Source organism: Lacerta agilis, chromosome 10 (genome assembly GCF_009819535.1).
Source record: "Lacerta agilis isolate rLacAgi1 chromosome 10, rLacAgi1.pri, whole genome shotgun sequence".
Lineage (NCBI taxonomy): Eukaryota > Metazoa > Chordata > Lepidosauria > Squamata > Lacertidae > Lacerta > Lacerta agilis.
Window position 1 is genome coordinate 39,164,632 of NC_046321.1, and position 21,676 is coordinate 39,186,307.

General features: G+C 38.1%; 1 protein-coding gene across 6 annotated transcripts in view; it reads left to right on the forward strand.

Moving 5' to 3' along the window:
• PPP1R12A (protein phosphatase 1 regulatory subunit 12A) overlaps positions 1-21,676 on the forward strand; it is a 98,877-nt gene that overhangs the window by 56,790 nt on the left and 20,411 nt on the right. For 4 of the 6 annotated variants that reach the window (XR_004427463.1, XR_004427464.1, XM_033162802.1 and 1 more), the window contains exons 7-17: positions 1,424-1,512; positions 2,129-2,286; positions 4,484-4,602; positions 9,797-10,009; positions 10,914-11,131; positions 11,962-12,129; positions 12,542-12,715; positions 17,140-17,230; positions 18,037-18,234; positions 18,807-18,957; positions 20,607-20,725. Coding sequence is in view for 4 of the 6 variants with exons in the window: in XM_033162802.1 (XP_033018693.1) it covers positions 1,424-1,512; positions 2,129-2,286; positions 4,484-4,602; positions 9,797-10,009; positions 10,914-11,131; positions 11,962-12,129; positions 12,542-12,715; positions 17,140-17,230; positions 18,037-18,234; positions 18,807-18,957; positions 20,607-20,725 (1,698 nt within the window). In the remaining 2 variants the exon portion in view is untranslated. The remainder of the gene's footprint in view (positions 1-1,423; positions 1,513-2,128; positions 2,287-4,483; positions 4,603-9,796; positions 10,010-10,913; positions 11,132-11,961; positions 12,130-12,541; positions 12,716-17,139; positions 17,231-18,036; positions 18,235-18,806; positions 18,958-20,606; positions 20,726-21,676) is intronic. The other 2 variants (XM_033162804.1, XM_033162805.1) reach the window with 2 other exon arrangements.

The window sequence follows — 21,676 nt, forward strand, 5'->3', positions numbered from 1 at the left end:
TAATCAGATCATTGGTTTGTCTAGCCTGGTATTGTCTACTCTGGCTACTAGAGTCTTAAGCTGAGGATATTTAATGGAAGATACCAAGATTGAATTTGGGATTATCTGCATGCAAAGCATTGTGCTCTACCACTAAGCCTACTCTTTATTTTATGTTCAGTTCATAAGTGTCTTGTTCTAGCCAAAGGCCATAATGTTTATTTTATGTGTATTTCACTTTATGGAATAGGTCCTTGGTATTTTTTTAAAACACGAATAGTGCACTGATGTTCTTTCCCATTATCCTTCTCCCACACTATGCAGAGAGTTAGGTAGTAACCAGAACTCTGAGTGTGAGGATTCTCATACCAAAATTCTACAATTACAGTACTTTACATCAGAAGGGAAGCACTACTGGAGCTGTTAATGAGCAGCTATAAAATTCCCTCTGAATAACAAGGTTAAGTGATGGTTCTGCATGCCTAGCAATAACTATTCCCCTCTCTGTGACTTAAAAGTTCGAATGGGAAGCAACAGTGACTGTGACATAATTTTGCTCCTGCATGTGCTCCCATTCACGGAAGTGCAGATGAGTAGCTCTAAACCTCCTGGTGGTGGCGTTTTTTAAAATAGTTGGCATATGTTCAGTGGTTGAGTCCATATTTTATCAGAAGTGTGAATGAACTGAGGATGTTCCTTTGTAAACCTGGACACAGTCAATTTCTGTGTCCTTGTGCTAATTTAATTTTGATGATGAAGGAAACACAGCAAATGAGAAATCTTAATTAAAAGGAAATTTATGCAGTATACCTAGCCTTACACTGTATCAAGTGATGTGGTTATTTTGATATTGCGGATTTTGCTTCTGATGATTTAATTCAGAAATGTTCAAAGATTGAAACACATTGGCCACATTTGTATATCACATGAGCCATAGCTTAAAGATTCCCGTCCCCCCCAATTACTGAGAGGAGAATTTAGGCAGCTTCTACTTTGGGCTTTAATTATCCATTTTTTTATCATGTCATCTGGTGTAACAAATTGTATTTTAACATTTACTTCAGTCATTTTCAAGAAAGCCATTTTATTTCTGAGCCTGGCTTGTTTAAACTAACAATAATTAGAATTAATCAGAGTACAGAGTGTGGGAAACATGGCAAATGGCCAGTAAAGAAAACTGAAAGTAACAGCTTCCAAAGTCATCTTCCCCAGCCATGTGTAATGCGGAGGGGGAGACAAAGGTTAACTGCAGCTATAGTTTAGTGAGATGTGCAAATACAGCGTTGGCAATGTTGAAATGTTAAAGGAGTTTATTACATAGCTATTTAATATTTGTCACTTAATATCTGTCCTGAGATGTTAATCTTATAAATGCTTTTTTATGTTATACTACTTCAGATGAAGTCTAATTGAATCTAATTGAATCTTTTAATATCTCTTAAAGCTTCATAGTGAAAAAAAGGAGAAGAAATCACCCCTTATTGAATCTACAGCAAACATGGACAACAATCAGTCTCAAAAACCGTTTAAAAAGTAAGTAGATTAGTTAAAATAAACTCTGTGTAGGGGGAATGTTGAAGACGGTTTACATGTTTACTTGGAAAGTATAGGTAACTGATCTTACACTTATTTTACTGATCACAGCTTTGCATGGGTGGGTGGGGAAATAAATAGAGCAGAGGAAACCCACTCTCCATTTATTTAATCCCACACTAAACTGTGATCACAGGCTTACCTGGCTTTGGGAAGGCAGTACAAGGGCTCTAGCAGGGTCCTAGAGCCCTTGTGCTTCCTTCCCAAAGCTGCACAAGTGCTTACCAGGCTTTGAGAAGGTAGCAGGAGGGCTCTGGAACCAGAGCCCTCATACCGCCTTTCCGAAGCCGGATAAACAGCCCTCCACCTTGCGGTGAGGGTGTGTGTCCTGGGGATTCTTGTCTTTATTCATTTTTGCATATACACATGGAGCCCCGGAACTGAACCCTCATGTAAGAGGCAAGTTACCTGTACTGAAGAAACATAGGAAGGAGTGGAGTTGTCATAATAACATTCCATATCTGTGCTCCTGTCACAGCCCACCCTGGTATCTTTCCTTTTTTCTGAAGCCAATAATGCAATAAATATTTCATGCTTCAAAACAATGTTGTTCCAGTAAAGAGACTTTGATCATTGAGCAAGATAAGAATGCATCAAACATTGAGTCTCTAGAGCAAGAAAAAGCTGATGAAGAGGAAGAAGGAAAGAAAGATGAGTCCAGTTGCTCTAGTGAAGAAGATGAGGAAGAAGACTCCGAATCTGAAGCAGAAACAGGTATTATAGAACAACAATTTTGCTTTACAATTGCTTTTAAATTCAGTTTAGTTTAATTCACCATTGGATTACATCCTCATTACTTCATGCTTCTTCAAGTTTGGAGGTCATTAAGGGACAAGTATAAAATTCATTAATGTGCAAACCTTGAGATACGTCATTTTAAACAAAATTAACTATCTTTATGTCACTTGATTGTCCAGAAACCTGAATGTGGTAATACAGTAACTAGAAACTGTACAGAGCAAACTCACACATAGTGCATCTATTAGAATTCATATATAATAAATCTATATCTTATCTGGAAGATGTCAAGAATGTGCTAATTAGATGTAAAAAACTGTCAGATTCTGCACCAGAAAACTAACTAGCACTATGACAATGCAGTTTCAGCCAAGCAGATGTCTAGAAACGCCCCTGTTCCTTACCTTTTCCTCATGGTTTTTTAAACACATTTTAAGGTTAATTTTAAAATAATGAATCAAAAGGGATCTATTTATCTCACTTAAATAGCAGCTATAAGCTGGAGGAGCACTATTTAATATATCTGCATGTCTTCCACTAACAGCTTAAAAGTTTCAGACACATCACTTCAGCATTTCTTGAGTTATATGACTCTCATTACTGTGTTTTCTTTGTTGCTACTATGCAGTCTTGTGCCAGGAAAATATGACTGTGACACAAGAATTAATTTATGTAAACTCAGAGGTTTTTAAATATCAACAAGGCTTTCATCATACTTTATTTGGCATGCTAGAGAACTTAGGCTTTTCCCTGGAGCTGAATCTCTGTGTTCCAAATTTGTGCCTTCCCCTTTCCCTCTTACTCATTTAAAGGTGGATTCACAATAAAATGTTTTGGAACCTGGAATATTCTAGGTGGAGTAGAGGCTGCTCTGGTGTATATTTTGTGTAGTGTGAATTTTAATTTTAATATTTAAATGAAAGGAACTTTGAGTGATTTGAGAAATAAATATTGGAATGTTAAAAGGGCTTAAATTTCCCTTGTTCAAGTGGAGAAATACTAAAAAGCAAACATCACTGCATTTTCTTGGGAAACTGTGTTATTAAAGTACAGTTATTTAAACAGCTCTGTATTTTTAAACAGACACTGGGGAAGTTCCAGCCCCTCTCCACATTCATTCCCTTCCATGTGCCAAGTGTGTGTTGTTTTTTAATGGAAAGATGGGGTGAAATTATTTTTAATAAAACAGAAGGAGGAAGGCTCCTAAATGGTCAACACCCACCAGTCCTGGTAGTCCTGCTTCTACTGCATGCAATGTTAGGCTTGTGGGGATGTGCACAAGGTGTCAGACGGTATTGTCCCCATCATTTGTAAGCATTTTTATTGCAGGAGATTTTCTGTATTTTAAAATTATTTTATAAAACTATTTTCATTGTGGTATATATATATATAGTACTGCCTTAAGTGGTGCTGATGAAATTGAATCCAGGTCAGAGATGATGGGGAATCATGGTTCTCTTTTATTGCATATTTCCTGTGATTTTTTTATTTTCTAATGTTATCATAGCCTTACAATTTTGTCTGTACCCATAATGACTAGAAACATTTTTTAAAATAAAATAGCTGGGAATTTTTTGGTTCAAGTCTATGCTTCTCAGTGCTCTTCTATGGAGCTACTGTTCTCATAGCAGGAAAACACTGATTTATTTATTTATTTTGGTAGTGTTCCGCAATGAATGTAGTTAGATGCATAGCCTGATTATCTTCTTCACCTATTAGTGCTCTTTGAGTATACTTTCAAATAGTTTGGAACAAAACCTGAAGTTACTTGGTGTATCTTCTGGGCAGTAAATAAATAAAATACAATAAAACAATTCATACTCTTCTATAATGTAGCAGGAATATGGTACTGGGACACTTATTCCATAGTGGAGCAAACCACTTATTTACTTCGTGGGATACCAGGGCCAATGGTGTGGGCTGTTCTTCGTCATGTGATTGCAGGCAGGAGCAAAGAATTGTGAGAGGCAGGCACGCTCCCCTCAGTTTTTCAGACTCGCCAAGCAGCAAAATAACCAGTGGGAACACCTGAAAAAAAAAATGAACATATCTGTCTACCCCCCCCCCCCCGATGCCTGTAAACTTTATTGTGCAGAATGGGCCTCTGTAATGTAAAAAGTATTAGTTATCTTGGATTGTGAATTACTTTATCTTCTAAATGATTTATTTACAGACAAGAACAAACCTACAACAAATAATTCAAATACCACCAATGTGCAAGCTGCTCCTATAGCTGTGACAACACCATCAGTTACTACTGGTCAAGTGACACCTACATCCCCCATTAAGAAGGTAAAACAGTTTGTTTCAGTTGTTTAGTTAAGAGTAAGGTGTAGACATGATATCATGAACTTCGCACTATTAAAATGCCTTGATTGATCAACTGTTGCATAGGAAGCTGCCTTACATCGAGTCAGATCATTGACCCAACTAGCTCAGTATTGCCTACACTGACTGACGCTGGCTCTCAAGGTTTCAGATATTATGCCAAATAAGATTATAGGTTTGTATCCAGCGGTGTTGCTGAAGGCATTTTGACCCAGCGGAATCTTTCCTCAGCGGATGGGAGGGGAGGCCATTTTTGCCAATTCCAATTCCCCTTCCATCTTTTCCCCATATTGGCTTCAGACAGTTGGATAGGAACAGCATAGAAGGTGCCGGGAATCGGCAAAATTGCTTCATTTTCTTTGTGTGGAAGCCTCCAATCAGAGGTGGCTTATTGGATACAATCCATTGCATGTTCATTTGAAACGGGAGCAAGTTGTACCTGCAGATACCAGGCTCAGATTTGATGTTCAAGAGTTCCCGGAGGAAGAGGGTTTTTTTAAAAAATGCATTGGGCTCAAGAAAAACATCACCCCCCCCCACAGTTCTTTTCGCTTGAGATTGGGGCCTTACCACCTTAGTTTACTGTAGTCTACATATAGCTGTTCATAAAGTTGGTGTGTGTGTTCAAACGAATGTGGTTTTCATCCTTTTGGCTTAGTCAGGAAGGATGTTTAAAATGTAGAGGGCAAACTTCATGTAGAATAAACAGAGTTGGTCACTTTTAATTACTTTGTTAGCTTTCTGTATTAGAACACAGAGATGAAGTCAATTCTGCAAAAATTCTTAGTTTGCTTCATTTGAGGAACAGTCAGTAAATACCTGTGCTTGTTGTGTTATCCCAAGAGAAAGATCTAGTTTTAATACTTGTTGCCTGAGTATTTTTTTTACACACCTGTGATTTTGAGTTCTCTCTTTTTAAGAACTGCGATGCTTTCCTCCTAAGATGCATCTTCAGATCAAGTACTAGTTATGAGTTAATGCCCCCCCCAAGCCTCAAATTGATATTTTCAGGTAAATTGCAAATAAGAATTTGAGACATCATTTTTAAAATTCATTCTTACTAATTTATTATTCACCTTCCATATATGTCTCAAGGTGCTGTAGAGAATGCAATATAAGCAGCTAAAACAATTTTAAACAGCATTAGAAAGGAATTAAAAAGGAAAAAAAACTACCAAATAGATACCCGTGGCAGAGACCTGTTCATCCAGCTGAGAAGGCTTGTTGGAACAAAAACATCTGATTGTTTCCAGAAATTACAGATAGTGCGCGCCTGTCATATCTCAACAAGAATGCTGTTCCACAGAACAAGGACAGCCACTCTTAAAACCCTGCTCTGAGTTACTGTTGAGTGGGTTTCTGAGATATTTGGGTCTTGCAGGAGACCCATACCTGCCAGCTATGTAAGGAATAAGGCAGTCTTTCAAGGAACTAATTCACACAATAGATATTTTTATGGAACACCTTGTAGAGTGTCTTTCTACAGAAAGGTGTGCATAGATGATAAAAAAGCAAAAGATATCAAAAAAACCCTGAAGGTATATCTTCCAAAAGAGCCTTGTAATTTTGTACTCAACCAGTTGCTTTCATTAAAGAAAAACTGCAGCTTTGCACAGTTTATAATACATAGGAGGCTGTATGTTTCTTTCCCTGCTGTTTTTTCATGATTGGACAAATATCTAGGAGAATCCCACATTGATTGTGTGAGAAGGTGGCGGCAGCAGCATGGAGCTGGTGGGATGAGGTGTCATGATATGGATGAGTGTTGGTGCTGTAACAACTGTTTACAATATTGTTGTGAAATATCAATTCTGAAACAGTGATAGCAGTGTAGAGCTGGCGGAGAAGAGGAGACATGGCATGAGTGACTTGTGAGGCTGTAACAGGCAGTTACAAATACCAGCTGTCTTGAGGAGGTAAAAGTGGGGAAGAATGAATCACCACCATATATGTGATTAGAAGAATGATAGCACAATTCAATATTATGAGTAATATTTGTACAGAAGCCAAGATACTCATAAACCTAAATTGATAGATTTTCCTGTACTGTATTTTCATTTTAAATGTGAAAAATATGTTTTTATTTCAACTATGGAATTGTAGTCAGTCCTGTCTTGAGGGAAAGTCCACTTATAAAAGGGGTCTTTCACCCTTCTCATACTACAGTTTCTGGAACCCTTCAAATATCTAGTTGTTTGGGGGACCCTCAGGAAACAACCTTGCATGTGGTGAGAAGACTGCAGTAGGAAGGAGGAATCAGCCAAAATCAGATGAAGATAGCTTATACAAGTTACTTCCTACTTGACTTTGGGCAGCTTCCCCTTTCCACCAGGACCGTTTCTGAAAATCCTGTGACCATCAAGAGAGGCGTTTCATGAGTAGCAAAGTTCCGCTGTGAGAGCAGATTTCTGCTCATGAAAAATTGAGTAGCCCATTGGTGTTTTATATATTTATCTAATCTATTACCTACCTACCTACTTACCTACCTACCTAATGTACACATGTGCACATTCTTATAATGTGCACTTGTGTACATTACATGTAAGGGTGAAAGGTTGTTTTCTGCTGCTCCAGGGAAGCGGACATGGAGCAATGGATTCAAACTACAAGAAAGAAGATTCCACTTAAACATTAGGAAGAACTTCCTGACAGTGAGAGCTGTTCGGCAGTGGAATTTGCTACCAAGGAGTGTGGTGGAGTCTCCTTCTTTGGAGGTCTTTAAGCAGAGGCTTGACAGCCATCTGTCAGGAATGCTTTGATGGTGTTTCCTGCTTGGCAGGGGGTTGGACTGGATGGCCCTTGTGGTCTCTTCCAACTCTGATTCTATGATTCTATAAACGACCATAAATGCATATCTAGCCTGCCACTGAAACGTCCCTCTCCTTGGTCCCCTAATCTGTGTCTGGCTGAAATTTTTGAGAAAGAAAGCCTGTAAGAAAATGTATACACAGTTGTGAGGTTACTCATGCACTGCTGATTCTGCTCTTACCCTATCTTAAAGTAGCCATGTAAAGGAGTAATAAGGAAAGTAGTCATGGAACAGAGGTGTGTCTGCCCATTCAAGCACAAGTACTAATTTTCATGCTTTTTAAATTACAAGCATAGATAGAATTCTGGTGCCTAAAGTATGGGTGCAAAAGAAACATACTGCCTATCTTTCAATCTATTTCCTTTCTTCATTTTCCTTCTGCTTCTCCATTCCATTGCATATACTTTTACCCCTCTCTTCCTTTCCAATCTCCATGCTGCTTTCTTTCACAAGAGAAAAATAAATAGGGCTAGAGCTGTATCCCTCTTGAATTTCCTGCTTCTCTGTTCAGAGATACGACCTCCTCCTTTTGTACACCTTTGCTCATATATGGCTATAATTCTATGAATATGTGCTGAAAAAAGATTTACTGTAGTTCCATAAAAAGTAAATAGGGATTAAAACATGTAGACATTTAAATTAAAGGCCGACATATTTTTTCGTTCAAACTTTATATCTCTTTTATATGTCTTGTCCCAATTGGCTTTAGTATGACTTTCTTCCTGCTATCATGCCTGTGGTGGACTCTGTAGATCCTGCATCATGGAGGCAGGGCTTACGTAAAACTGGCATTATTCTTGTTCCCACTAAAGGTGAAAAGTCTCTGGTGAGGGCTCTGTGTGTGGTTTCCCCCTCCAGGTTGCAAAATAACAAGTGTTAATTCAAATATTGGCACTGTAGCTGCATGGTTTTAAATGGTGTGTCTCTTTTGCATCTCATTGTTAATTTGTAGTTTATAGTGTAATGTTTACAAAGCTAACCTTTGAAAAGTTGATTTACCAAGTGTTTGGAATTTATTAACTTGCCCAGGAAATTGTGTGAGGTCTTGCTTCCTTTTCCACATACATACAATATACATCCATAGGGAATTTCATTTTGAAATATACCATGAAGCATGGAATTCTGGAATTAAAAATACTGAGGTTGATAATGTGTCATTCTTCTGTGACCTCTGTATAGTCCCACTTTCTGCTGTGAGCAAACATAGCCCACCATGTAGAAATTCTTAGGCTTTGACAGAAGAAGTCATTTGCTTGTACCTATTACCTTGGCAGCCATGTTTGCCCTCATCTACATGATCCAAGTTTGGGTGAATGTCTTTAACTGCCACAAAATATTGCAGCTAGCAAGCTTTGCATTGTGTTACCTTGGATGACTTGGCAGATTCTGTTTATCTTTCTCCCAGTACCCCCCCCTCCCCTGCTATCTTATTTAACAGTTTAAATTAAATGACTTTTGGTGATAGGGCAGGTTTTAAGTAAAGATAATTCTTTGTAGTAAAGATAATTCTTTCCCCTTGCCTCTATTTTGAGGAAGGCCACAACCTGGGCACTAGCAGGTTTAATCAAGGATTCATGAAGGAAGCTTACTGAAACTTAGGTTTTGGGTCAGAGCACATTTCTGCAAAGGAATATTAGTGACTGCTGTACAGAACACAGTGGTAAGCAGCAAGGTTCAGGGTGGATTTCTGTAGCAGCTGTGCGAAATCAAAGTTCATGTTGCTCTAAACCATGTTTCACAATGGACAACCATTGTGTTAGAGTATAAAGCTAAGTAAAAAGAGAGCTGTTCAGATGAATGGCTAGCATTCTTCCCCAATACCTAAATACACCAAAAGTGACTTTGCATCTGGGGCAGTGTTGGAATTCAATAAGAAGGGAGTGAAGCAATGCCAAGGCCCATTACTGCTTTCCCTGAATCTAGAGTCCATGGTGAATGAATCTGTACTAGACAATGTTGCTTACTTGCTTGTCAAATGTGGGACTTCACAAAGATCACAAAGGAGATAACAGGGTTGCTTGCCTGTAATCCCTGTTCTCCAAGTGTGCTCTGTGCAGTTGCACATCCTACCCTCCTTCTCTATCATAGAAACTCAACTTGTCTTAAAAATAATTGGTGGTTTGCCACCAGTGGTGATCTCATGTGAACTGAGGAGAAATACATTAGCCCCGTGGTTCATGCTTACAAGGGCAAATATGTCAGCGAGAAGGGCACAGACATACTCCATTCCTGTCAAAGTTGTGGAATTACTCGTTTTGTGGCCTGTGTATGTACACTTCCAAATGTTTGACTGCACAGAGGACACTTGGAAGAACAAGAGTTACAGAAAAGCAACCCTGTGTTTTACAGTTCCCAACTTCAGCTAAGGTTTCTCCCAAAGAAGAAGAGAGAAAAGATGAGTCTCCTGCTTCATGGAGACTAGGTCTTCGAAAGACTGGCAGTTATGGGGCACTGGCAGAGATTACAGCTAGCAAAGAAACTCAGAAAGAAAAGGATTCGACAGGAGTTATGCGATCAGCTTCAAGCCCTAGATTGTCCTCTTCATTAGACAACAAAGACAAGGTAACATTTTTTCCAGAACACACGACATAATTAAATTATGGATGGTGATGGTTTTTTTATTTTTTTAAAAAAAGAAAGACCAGCTGAAGATGATGAATTCCTTACCAAATTCTGACTTCCACATATCATGGAATAAAGTTTCTACTTACTCCTAAAAGCTGTGAAGACAAATCATGAACTTATGTGCCTAGTTCCTGGTGAAGTCTTAAGAGGCACTAGTAGTTGGTATGTAGTGTACCATGAAAGATTTCCGTTCATCAAAGACGGGTTCAGTGATCTTTGTATGTCTTTCTGCATTTTTCATCTAGTTCCTTGGGCAAAGTATGTGCTTTCAAGAATGGTGTGGCATTTTTTCCATCCTTCAAATAGGATATGCTTCCTAATGTGTGGTTACTCTGTGTACAAGGTTTAACTACTTTCTTTCTTTCTTTGTAGTAGATCACTTTCAGTGTAGTTCAGTGATGGGAAGGCCATACTTTCCAGACAACTTGTGTAGGAAGCATAATTCTGTACAATTACCAGTCATGTGTGTTAGGCTCTGTGTAATTTACTTCAGGTTTGACAACTAATTATTTGTTTTTTCAAATGCCAAAGTTTCTATTTGACATTGTTTACAGTAAAATATGCAAAGCATAAGGGGCAACCTCCCTTTAGAACATTTATTGCTCGATGCTTATTTTTACACATGAACTAGAAACTCTAGAAACGGTGTGCCTGTTTTAACACTATTTCACTATTTGGCCGATAAATTGATGGGAGCAAGTTGTGTGTGTGTGTGTGTGTGTGTGTGTGTGTGTGTGTGTAATTAAAATTGGGGTCATGTTTGCTACACATGCAGTTCACCTTTCAAAAATCGTAACCTGAGTCAAACTTGTAAACTTTGTAAAAAAAATGTCTCTTGCAGGATAAAGATACAAAAGGAACTAGGCTTGCATATGTTGCTCCTACAATTCCAAGAAGGCTGGCCAGTACATCTGACATTGAAGAGAAAGAAAACAGGGATACGTCAGCCAGTTTAATACGTGGTAGTGGTTCTTACACAAGAAGAAAATGGGAAGAAGATGCAAAGAAAAATATCTCAAATGAAGGATCTTCACCACTAAACACAACCTATCAAAGAAGGTAAATAGTGTATGTTTTGTAAATGTTAAAAATATAAAGAATTCCAGGTATTTTTATAGAACTGCATGGTGGTACATAATGAATTTTATACTGTCCGCATTTTCAAATAGTAATATAAAGGACAGCAATATTCATGTCCTTAAAAGAAGGTTAGGTGTAGTTGTTTTGTGTATTATACATTAGCTATTTACCTGAAAATGGTGAGAGCTGTTTTATTATTATACCTTCATTGGATAAACACTACAAAGCCATCATCTGAATGAGGAAATCAGTGTTTGTGGAAAGATGGTTCTGGTGCTTTCCAATCCCAAATGGATGAGGACTGCTAGTCACAGCTTCTTCAGTTATTTGCTTACAGAAAAGCTTCACTTTCAGTTCTTATAACAGCTTCCTTGTTGCCTCTTAATGCTAAACTGTTCATGAAGCAACTGTGGCAGTATCCTTGCCCTTCAGTGATGGTCATACTTGGTTTGAGTAAGTCATGTCTAAGACACAGTTTGGCTCATATATTTTAGTTGATGATACTTTTAAGCAGCAATTAGATTTTCTGTATGTAAGTGATGGGCTGTAATAGCAACAACACAGTGTTATTAAGTGTGTCATAAGATTGCAAGCAGATATATTGGTATGATGTTAAAATTGGGTTTACAATTTTGTAGTCTTTTTATGGAAATGAGAGATCTTGTAATTATGCTTATCTTTTTTACAATATCTGGAGCTATTCAGTAGATGGAAATTGAGGGCTCATCAAACTGGTAGAATAATGGGTGGTGATTTATAACTTAATAAATACACAGTGCTTATTTTTGTAAATTCAAATGACTTTTCAGTGCTTCCTTTGGTAGAAGACAAGATGACTTGATTAGTTCTAGTATTCCAAGTATTACGTCAGTATCAACAGTTACCTCCCCTGCTGGTCTTCAGAAAAGCCTGCTTTCCAGCACAAGCACTGCTACAAAGGTTACAACGGGTTCAGCAACAGCAGGCATACAAAGCAGGTGGGACTATCAATGTTGCTTGTGTTTTGTCCACTGTGTGCTTTATGTATGTGCATGCATTTTTGTGTAGAAGGTACTGGGCTCTGGATTTTTTTCATTTTTGCTGTTACCTGTGGTCAGTATGCAATCTGGCTCAAAATGAAGCTTGCATTATAAAGCAATAGCTATGCATGTCTGTGAACGGGTAAAAAATAATATATAGGGATGGGGTAAAAATATAGTCAAAGCTTTACTTTTAGTAAAGCTCCCCAGGAGCTATGTAGATACTTCTGTAGCAAAACCAGTCTCAAATTTGTATGTTTTTTTAAAAAAAGAAAAAATCCACCCCTTTGTATCACACTGTTTTAGTAAAGTGCTTTCATTGTTTAGCTGTTTCCTTTTCTCTTTTTGTGTTGTTGCTATGATGCTATAGTACCTCAAATCGTTTATGGGCTGAGGATAGTACTGAGAGAGACAAAGACAATGTTCCTACGGCAGTGACCGTTCCTGTTGCACCATCAATTGTAAATACTGCGACTACCACAGCCTTGACTACAACTACTTCTGGCACTGTGTCCTCAACTTCAGAGGTCAGGGAGAGACGCAGGTGTGTAAAAAGTTCTGAGAATGATACTTCACTTGTGCTGCGATTCATTAGTGTGAGGTGAACAAATGCCTACTCACAAAAGATGCATTAATACAATTGTAAATATGTTGATATTTTGCCCACATGTAATATATGTGATGGGAAACACATAGACAATCCTCAGCTTCCATTATCATCATCATCATCATCAGTTTATTATTTATACCCCACCCATCTGGCTGGGTTTCCCCAGCCACTCTGAGCGGCTTCCACCAAAATATCAAATATACAATAAAACAAGGAGCAAAATAAAAAATGGGAAGCCATTTTAGATCTTCCCTGTTCACTAGTTCCCATGGTTCTATGTCACTTAAAAAAAAAAAAAACTAAGGTGGAGAGTGGTATGCATGTTCAGTGTCTCCACATTCACAGCAGTTCTTTATCTGTAGAAAATTGAGAAAAGTTTTTCAGTTTCATGAATTGTGAGAAGAAATTATCAGCTTTTTAGATGGGAAGAACTGTTTCCAAACATAAGATTCTGGTCAATATGGAAACACCATATGTATTTAAACCTTGATAAACATAAATGCAACAAGTTGTACATGTCAGTGTTTGAGAGCACCTTTTCTTCTACGTTGCTGTTTTTATGTTTTCTTGTTGTTCCTGTGGAAATGTGTCGTTTGGGCCCCAAATCCCTTTTGTCATCTTTCTTCCCAAGTGACTTTGTGTGTTAAGGAAAATGCCATGGTTTGAACTTGCTGTGCATTTCCCCTCTCAGAAATAAGAAAAAGCTTTTTTTAAAAAAAGAAGAAAAAAAGGCTGCTGTAATGCCTGTAAAGACATGCCAGTAGATGTAACAGGTACTGTAGATATAGAAAGTGGCACACAGTATCTCTTTAGGAAGTGGCCTTCGATACAGAGAGCCAAGTATTCTATTTTGAGGAATGGCCAAAACAGTGCAAAGTGTCATATTAGGGGCCATTTGATCTTGCCGAACAAACAAACCTGCCTGCCCACTGACCTCACAAAATATTCTAGGGAGGGAGAGAAGAGGATGTGTATTTTGGTGGGGAGAAGAAAAGACACCAGAATTTAGAATAAACCTAGGCATTTTCAAAGTTTATACACAAACCAGCTTATCTTCCTGTTTCATTCATCTGAAGATGTAGGTTGTTAATTCTGAAAGCCCATGCCCTTTAACCTATTATGTTTTTAAGGTGTGGCAGTGTTCTTAGTTTGTTCTGGCATAAATGCACACAAACATGAATGCTCTGAGACTGCATTCTTAGTTCCTTTCAAAGATCAATGTGGAAGACAATCAAGTATTGCCACAATGCACATTGTATGCTTTGAAGAAGGATCGTGTCTGGTAATAATAGGAATAAAGTTGGTGAACCAGGCAACTTTATTAATTAAAAGTGTTGCATAATATATCTAGGATTAAATGCAAGGTGTATGTAATGGCTAAACTTTATTATAATAAGTGTTTTTTATTTTAAAAATACTATAGTTAAAAAGCCTGAGAGGAGCTGAAAAAGCAAGGAAGTTCAAAACTCAGGCATTCAGTTTGTTTCTTCACTCTCACCAGTGTGTCAAGGTTTTGCATGTGTGTTGCACAGGATGAAATAACACATTTAGATTTCTATTGATGGTCTAAATTACCTTGATTTTTAAATTCTGTTGTCCAGAAGGTGCCTACCTCCTCTTTGAATTCTGTAGTTTTACGTATGAAGATGTAATAACAATCATCTGTTCCTTAGTAGGTCTTGAAATTAGGTAAATACAACCTCAGATAAACAACACATGATATTGCGCCGTGTCATTATTTATTTAACAAAAATAAAGCCAAAATTGAAAAGCCATGTGTGGAAAACTAAGTACACCTTATGATTCAGTACCTTGTATATCATGTGTTGTTTTCTGTAGGACTTTATCTGTCTCTCACATCGTTGTGGAGGATTTTTGGCCCATTCTTCTTTACAATGTTGCTTTAGTTCATTGAGGTTTGATGGTATTTGTTTATGCACAGCTTTTTTAAGGTCCCACACAGAATTTCAATTGGGCTGAGGTGTGGATTTTGACTGGGTCATTGCAACACCTTGGTTCTGTTCTTTTTCAGGCATTCTGTTGTAGATTTGCTAGTGTGCTTGGGATCCTTGTCCTGTTACATGACCCAATTTCAGCCAAGCTTCAGCTATTGGGCAGATGGCAACACATTTGACTGTAAAATACTTTGGTATACAGAGGAGTTCATGGTTGATTCAATGACTGCAAGGTTCCCAGGTCCTGTGGCCCACCACCCCTCCTCCACCACCATGCTTGACAGTTGGTATGAGGTGCTTGTGCTGATATGCTGTGTTTGGTTTTTGCTAAACATGGCACTGTGCATTATGGCCAAACATTTCTACTTTGGTCTCATCTGTCCAAAAGACATTGTTCCAGAAGTCTAGTGGTTTGCTCAGGTGCAACTTTGCAAACCAAAGTCATGCTGCCATATTCTTTTTAGAGAGACGAGGCGTTCTCCTGGAAACCCTTCCAAACAAAGCATGCTTTTTCAGTTTTTTTCTAATTGTATTGTCATGAACGTTTAACATTTAACATGCTAACTGAGGTCTGTAGAGCCTGAGATGTAACTCTTGGGATTTTTGCAATTTCTCTGGGCATTGCACTATCTGACCTTTGGGTGAATTTACTGGGACGTCCACTCCTGAAATGATTGGAAACTGTATTGAATGTTTTCCACTGTTGAAAATCTTTCTCACTTGGAATGATGGACTTAACATTGGTTGGAGATGGCCTTCGAACCCTTCACAGATTCATGGGCCACAGCACTTGCTTCTCTAAGAGCATGGTGTCATCTTTCCTCCTTGGCATTGTGTTAAAATACACCTGAATGCTCCAGACCAGCAAACTGCCCAAACCCCAGCTTTTATAGAGGTGGGCACACTCGCTGATGATCAATTAAGCAAGGGCATTTGATTAGCAGCTCCTGTCTGCTACTTAGCCTCTTAATTGCTATGGCAGCAGTAAGAATGTACTTAGTTTTTCCACAAATGATTTCTCTATCTTGACTTTATTTCTGTTAAATAAATCATGACACATTGTAAAATGTCATGAATTGTTGTTCATCTGAGGTTGGTAAGGAACAAATGATTGCTATTACGTCCTTATATATAAAACCACAGAATTCAAGGAGGGTGCACTTTCTTTTTCCCATGACTGTACGTAGTGGCAGTTATTACATGGTCCCAAAGTAGTTGCAATTTATTCTTTAAGAGTTCAGTGTTTGATTATGTGAGTTTGTTGGCTGCTTAGAATAATCTAGGATGACAGAATTGCCTACTACTAAGAATAGGTTGTGGAGTGTTTCTTTTTATTCATATTTCCCAACTTTCTTTAAACGGTCATACTTTAAACGGTCATAGCTGAGGCATAGGTTATGAGGCATAAACATAATAGCTAACTGTAAGGCTTAATGCATTTATTTATGTATGTTAGTGCAATATACTTAACACTTATGACACTTGGGTTTCTGGTATCTTTAAGATATCTCATCTAAAGCAGGGCAGAAAACAAATGAAAGGAAGTGGCACAGCAAAATGTTCAGAAATGTACATACCACAAGCTTTCTAGATGATCTGAGTACTTTCTGGATGAGCTGAGTACTTAGTTAATGTCTATCAAGATGTGTTCTCCTGATGCTAGAAATTAATTTGAAGGTGGTATTTGCGGTAATTCGAGAAATGTTTACTTTCGTAAATAATGAGGTCTCTTTTTACTATTTAGCTTAGTGACCTGACAGGTTTTCCCCCATTAAATCTAAACTCAGGAAAGGGTAATCTGTTCCAGCAGGGTGGATTCAACAAGTCCTGACCTACACTCAAAATTGGGTTCTGGTTTGTTAAGTAAGTATATGTAGAGTGAACCAGTTTCCTGAGTTTGAACATAGCTATGGTTTATTCAAAAACCCAAAGGAAGTGTCCAGTTGTTTCTTATGGCTAAAGGAGAGATGAGGAGCAAGCTTGTTGCAACACATTCTTGTAACTGGGAATCATGGTATCCCATTGCATCTAAACTAGGCCATTGCCGTAGAATCCTTGCTTGATTGAGTGTTGAGTGGCAGGTAATACCTCTCAGAAGGCTAAATTTGATCCTGGATATTTCTGTTGCTGATCCTTAGGTTAAAGTGCTGACTTGATATTGTAATGTAATTGTATTATCAGAATATGAAAAGCTTGTATCTGCTCAGTGCAGAATTAAACCAAAACACAAGCAGTGATCTTGTTGCCACAAAAGAACCATGTTATTGTTTGAAACCTTCAGTTTCTTAATTTATTTGTGACTTAGCTGAGAGGCTTCAGTTGCTCCTTTTTCTATCAAATTATTTTCTAAAAATGCAATTACTTTATACAGTGATTACTAGCTAGCAAATCTTTTAACTCCAGGTCATACCTCACTCCAGTTCGGGATGAAGAATCTGAATCCCAAAGAAAAGCTAGATCAAGGCAAGCAAGGCAGTCCAGAAGATCCACTCAGGTACAGTGATCTTATATATTTAGGGGATATGTGTTAGTCCAATACACTGACGGTACAATACCTATGAATTGGTTTCTGTTCATAGAGGAAGAGAGAGAATGAAAATATGAAAATGGAAGTATGTAATAATATACAGGCAACTCGCAGCTTATGCGAGGGTTTGGTTCCAGGGTTTCATGTGTAAACCCAAAATCATGTGAAGCCAGAAACCCCCAGAACTCCTCACCCCTGCATGCCTACCTGTCTGCAGCAGGCCTTTCCCTCTGCCTCACTGGGCTCTAGGCATGTTCCAGGACCCTCACACAACTTTCCCAGAGGCAAGTATTAACATTTATTAATTTTTTAGTGCAGCAGAGAAATACAGCTCCTCTTCAGAAAAGCAAGTTAAGTATTTGCATTCTGACTTTAATCTATATATCCACATGCACACATCACATGGCAGAAGCCTACCAATTAGTTCTGGGCTAGGAAAATATATTTTCCCCAAAGCATGCACTCAGGGAGAATTTTTTTTTAAAGCATCCATTTATTTTTATCACATAAAATACTGTCCCTTCCAGTTGTTTTGAAACAGCATTAAAAATAGAAGGGAAGAGCTTTAAGATGCTATGAAAAATGAGGATGAAACAAACAAGAAAGAATGAACTATGAGATTAGGAAATGGGGTGTAGCCTCAGGTTTGTTTGTTTGTTTTTTACAAAATACTATTTGCCTTTAATAAGTTATTGTTTGAATGTCAACAGATGTTAAATTAGATACTGGAGACTTGACATGTTATCGTTTTTTGGGGTGCAATTCTTCTAAAGGGGGTAACGCTGACTGATCTTCAAGAAGCTGAAAAAACTATTGGCAGAAGTCGTGGTACACGAACCAGAGAGCAAGAAAACGAAGAAAAAGAAAAGGAAGAAAAGGAAAAACAGGACAAAGAAAAACAGGAAGAAAAGAAAGAATCTGAATCGAAAGATGATGATTATAGACAAAGATACACACGGACCATAGAGGAGGTATTTCGTGTTTCTCTTATTGTATAGGCATGAATCGGCCAACTGTGCTTTGAACGCTAGGCATAGTTGGCTTTTATCCCCAGTTAATGGATTAGAGTGGGAACTTCTGCACTCAGGTCCACCGACCAGGCTCCGCCCCATTGGCTGCCCATGATTGGGCAATTTAAACCAGGCTTCCTCAAACTCTGCCCTCCAGATGTTTTGAGACTACAATTCCCATCAACCCTGACCACCGGTCCTGCTAGCTAGGGATCATGGGAGTTGTATGCCAAAAACATCTGGAGGGCCGAGTTTGAGGAAGCCTGATTTAAACTTCAGTCTTGGTGGGCTATCGTACCCTGCAATGCTGCTGGTCAGGGAATTTACAATGGCCGGCCATTGGGGATGTGACTCCTAACTGCCCTGGGAATGAAGGGCAGCTTGCAAGGGGCTGCCACTGCCACTCACGTGGAGCAGGGTAGGCTGCCATTCTGAAATTGTAGGAGGTAGCTTACTTGATTAAAATGATTTAATCTGCATTTCTATGCTTCCTAATATTTCAAAACTGATATGAACTTCTCCCTGTTGACTAGCCATATCATCGCTATAGAACTACACCTACAACTACTTCATCAACTTCTTCAGTTGCCACATCTAGTTCTTCAAGCCAACTAAACAGACCAAACAGCCTTATAGGTATAACTTCTGCTTACTCCAGAAGTGGAGCAAAGGAAAATGAGAGAGGTAAGGCTTCTCTTACTTTTTTCTTTTTCTGTGTTGGTGTTATCAAATAAACCACTGCCCCCTTCAAAAAGTTTGGTATACCTTAGATGAAACAAAATCGAAAATTCTTTCTAGTAGCACCTTAGAGACCAACTGAGTTTGTTCCTGTTGGTCTCTAAGGTGCTACTAGAAAGAATTTTCGATTTTGTTTTGACTATGGCAGACCAACACGGCTACCCACCTATACCTTAGATGAGTAATTGATAAAACAGTTGGGAATCCTCCTGGAGAATCACCACCTAAAATCAGTATTTCAGCAATTCCTCAGTAATTATACTTTTAAATTGCTTTCTGTAGAGCAAATCTAAACTTGCTCACCAGTTCCCATAATTCCATGGTGTCAGGGATCCGTCAGAGACCAGCGGGGTGGTGCAGGAGCTGTCAAAGGACACAGAGCCCCAGCACCGCATGGAGAGCGGGACAGTATCCGGCGGGAACGAAAGGCAGGAGGGAAGCCTGGAGGGGAGAGGGTTGGGGGATGTTCCAGAGCCCAGACACTCACCCAGCCAGATTAGCAAGGAGGGAGCAACGACGTTTCCATCGTCCCACTTACGTAGAAGGGTGAAACTCAAGGAGGGAAGGAGGAGACAGGGGGTGCACAAGTTCCTTTGCTGGGGGCGCTCCAGGAAAGCGCCACTTTCGGAATCTGAGAGTGACTAAGATGGACATGAACTTTTGAGCTCTGCACTGTAAATACTTGCACAATAAACCTGTAAACAAATGGACCGGAGTCCAGCGTGTTTACTCGTGAGAAACCACTACAGAAACCTCATACATGGGCTCTAAATTTTAATGTTGAGTTGTTATAGGAGCAACTTTTTTTTAAAAAAGAAAAAGTTTAGAGTGAGGCTAAGTATTGTTTTGCCTTAATATAGATTCATTTTTCAGCCCTGAAGACTGGAGCAGTGAAATAAACAAGTGCCTGGATGTTTGTGATTTCTTATGTTAATTCAAGGGTAAACACATGGATAAAGTGCATGATAGCAAAGGAATGTTATATGCTTGTGCAGCCCTGCTTAATAATTCTTGTATAAGTTAATAAAAGCATTTTGGAGATGAACAATCAGTTTGAAAAGGTTAAACTTTGATCTTTGTGACATGTTACTTTAAATCTTAGTTTACAGAAGTGGCACCTTACCATAGTCTGAAAATTGCTGGATTTCATTAAATGCATTACCATTCAAAGAAAAGCAAATTAGCTAATTTGAACACAGATTTCTATCTGAAAGAGTCTGTTGCACGCTGAATTCTTGATGCTTCTGGCTAAACAAATACTTACCTGAATAAGTGTGCTCTGGTTGCTTTGATGAATATGTGTTTGTAGATGTCATAATGTATGCATATGTATTAGGCTTTGATTCTTAAGGTTAAAGTCCATATAATACTACAATGAAATATTATAGTTAGAAATGATGGAACAATGTATAAAGAGAATAATGGCACATTAAAAGTGAACTACATTTACCATATTCTCAAAAGCATTTTAGGATTTTCATAAACTTGGAATCCTGAATGTCCTGCTTCAGGAATGACAACAGAAATGTAAAGTGTTGCAAATTAGTATATTTACTGGACTTCATTAAAATCTCAATGCATTGCTATTTGAATAGAAACAGGGAAGAAAGAAGAAGAAAAAGAAGAAGATAAATCACAGACAAAATCAATAAGGGAAAGGCGACGGCCAAGAGAAAAACGAAGATCTACAGGAGTTTCTTTTTGGACTCAGGATGTAAGTAAAAACCCATTTAAATTGCATACAGTATAGGGAGAACTCAATGAACTGAGGCAACACAGTTGATAAAGCAAGCTGTGAAAATTGGGTTTTTCTTTTCATATTGCAGATTTATGTTTCAGACATAGGTGAGATTCATGTATTTTAAAGCTATTAGCACTCTTGATGTAATGCTTAACACAGCTATCAATCTGGTTTTAGAAGTGTGGTGGTTATACCCAGTTGTCAGATCTAGACATTTAAACTGTTTCATGAATTACCAACCCATCCACAACATATACATGACTTATTTTATTAGTGAGACAGCAGACTTCTTCATTACCGATATCACAGCATTTTTGGACAATTAAAGAATTCAATTACTAGTCATTGCCTTAAAGTAAAATTGGTATCCAACTAAGTTCTACTTAGAATAGACACATTGAAAGTAATGGACCCAAGTTAGTCATGGCCATTAATTTCAGTGGCTCTACTCAATGCAATCATTGAATATACCCCCCTGTAATAAGGAAAATGTGTGACATTAACTGTAACATATACATAGTTCATAATACATTGGATAAGCATGCATTTTAGTTAATTGGGGCTTGGATGATTATGTATGTACTATAAATCAGAAACAATGAGATGCTGCAGTGAGGTGCTGTAAAGTAGTTAAGTAAAAGTTCTTGTATATAAGTTAACTGCTTAAACATTAATATGGACTTGCCACCCATTAATTGCTGTTTTATTATTATTATTATTATTATTATTATTATTATTAATATACCGTCTATACCCGGGGGTCTCAGTGCGGTTCACAAAATAAAATCAAGATATAGAACCACAAAATACCTAATAAAAATAAAAACAACAACCCAATAGCCCCAATAAAATCTGAAAATAGATTCCGTGTATCCGCTGTTTATAGGAAAAGAGTCTCTATCATTTTATTTTAAAAAATATGTT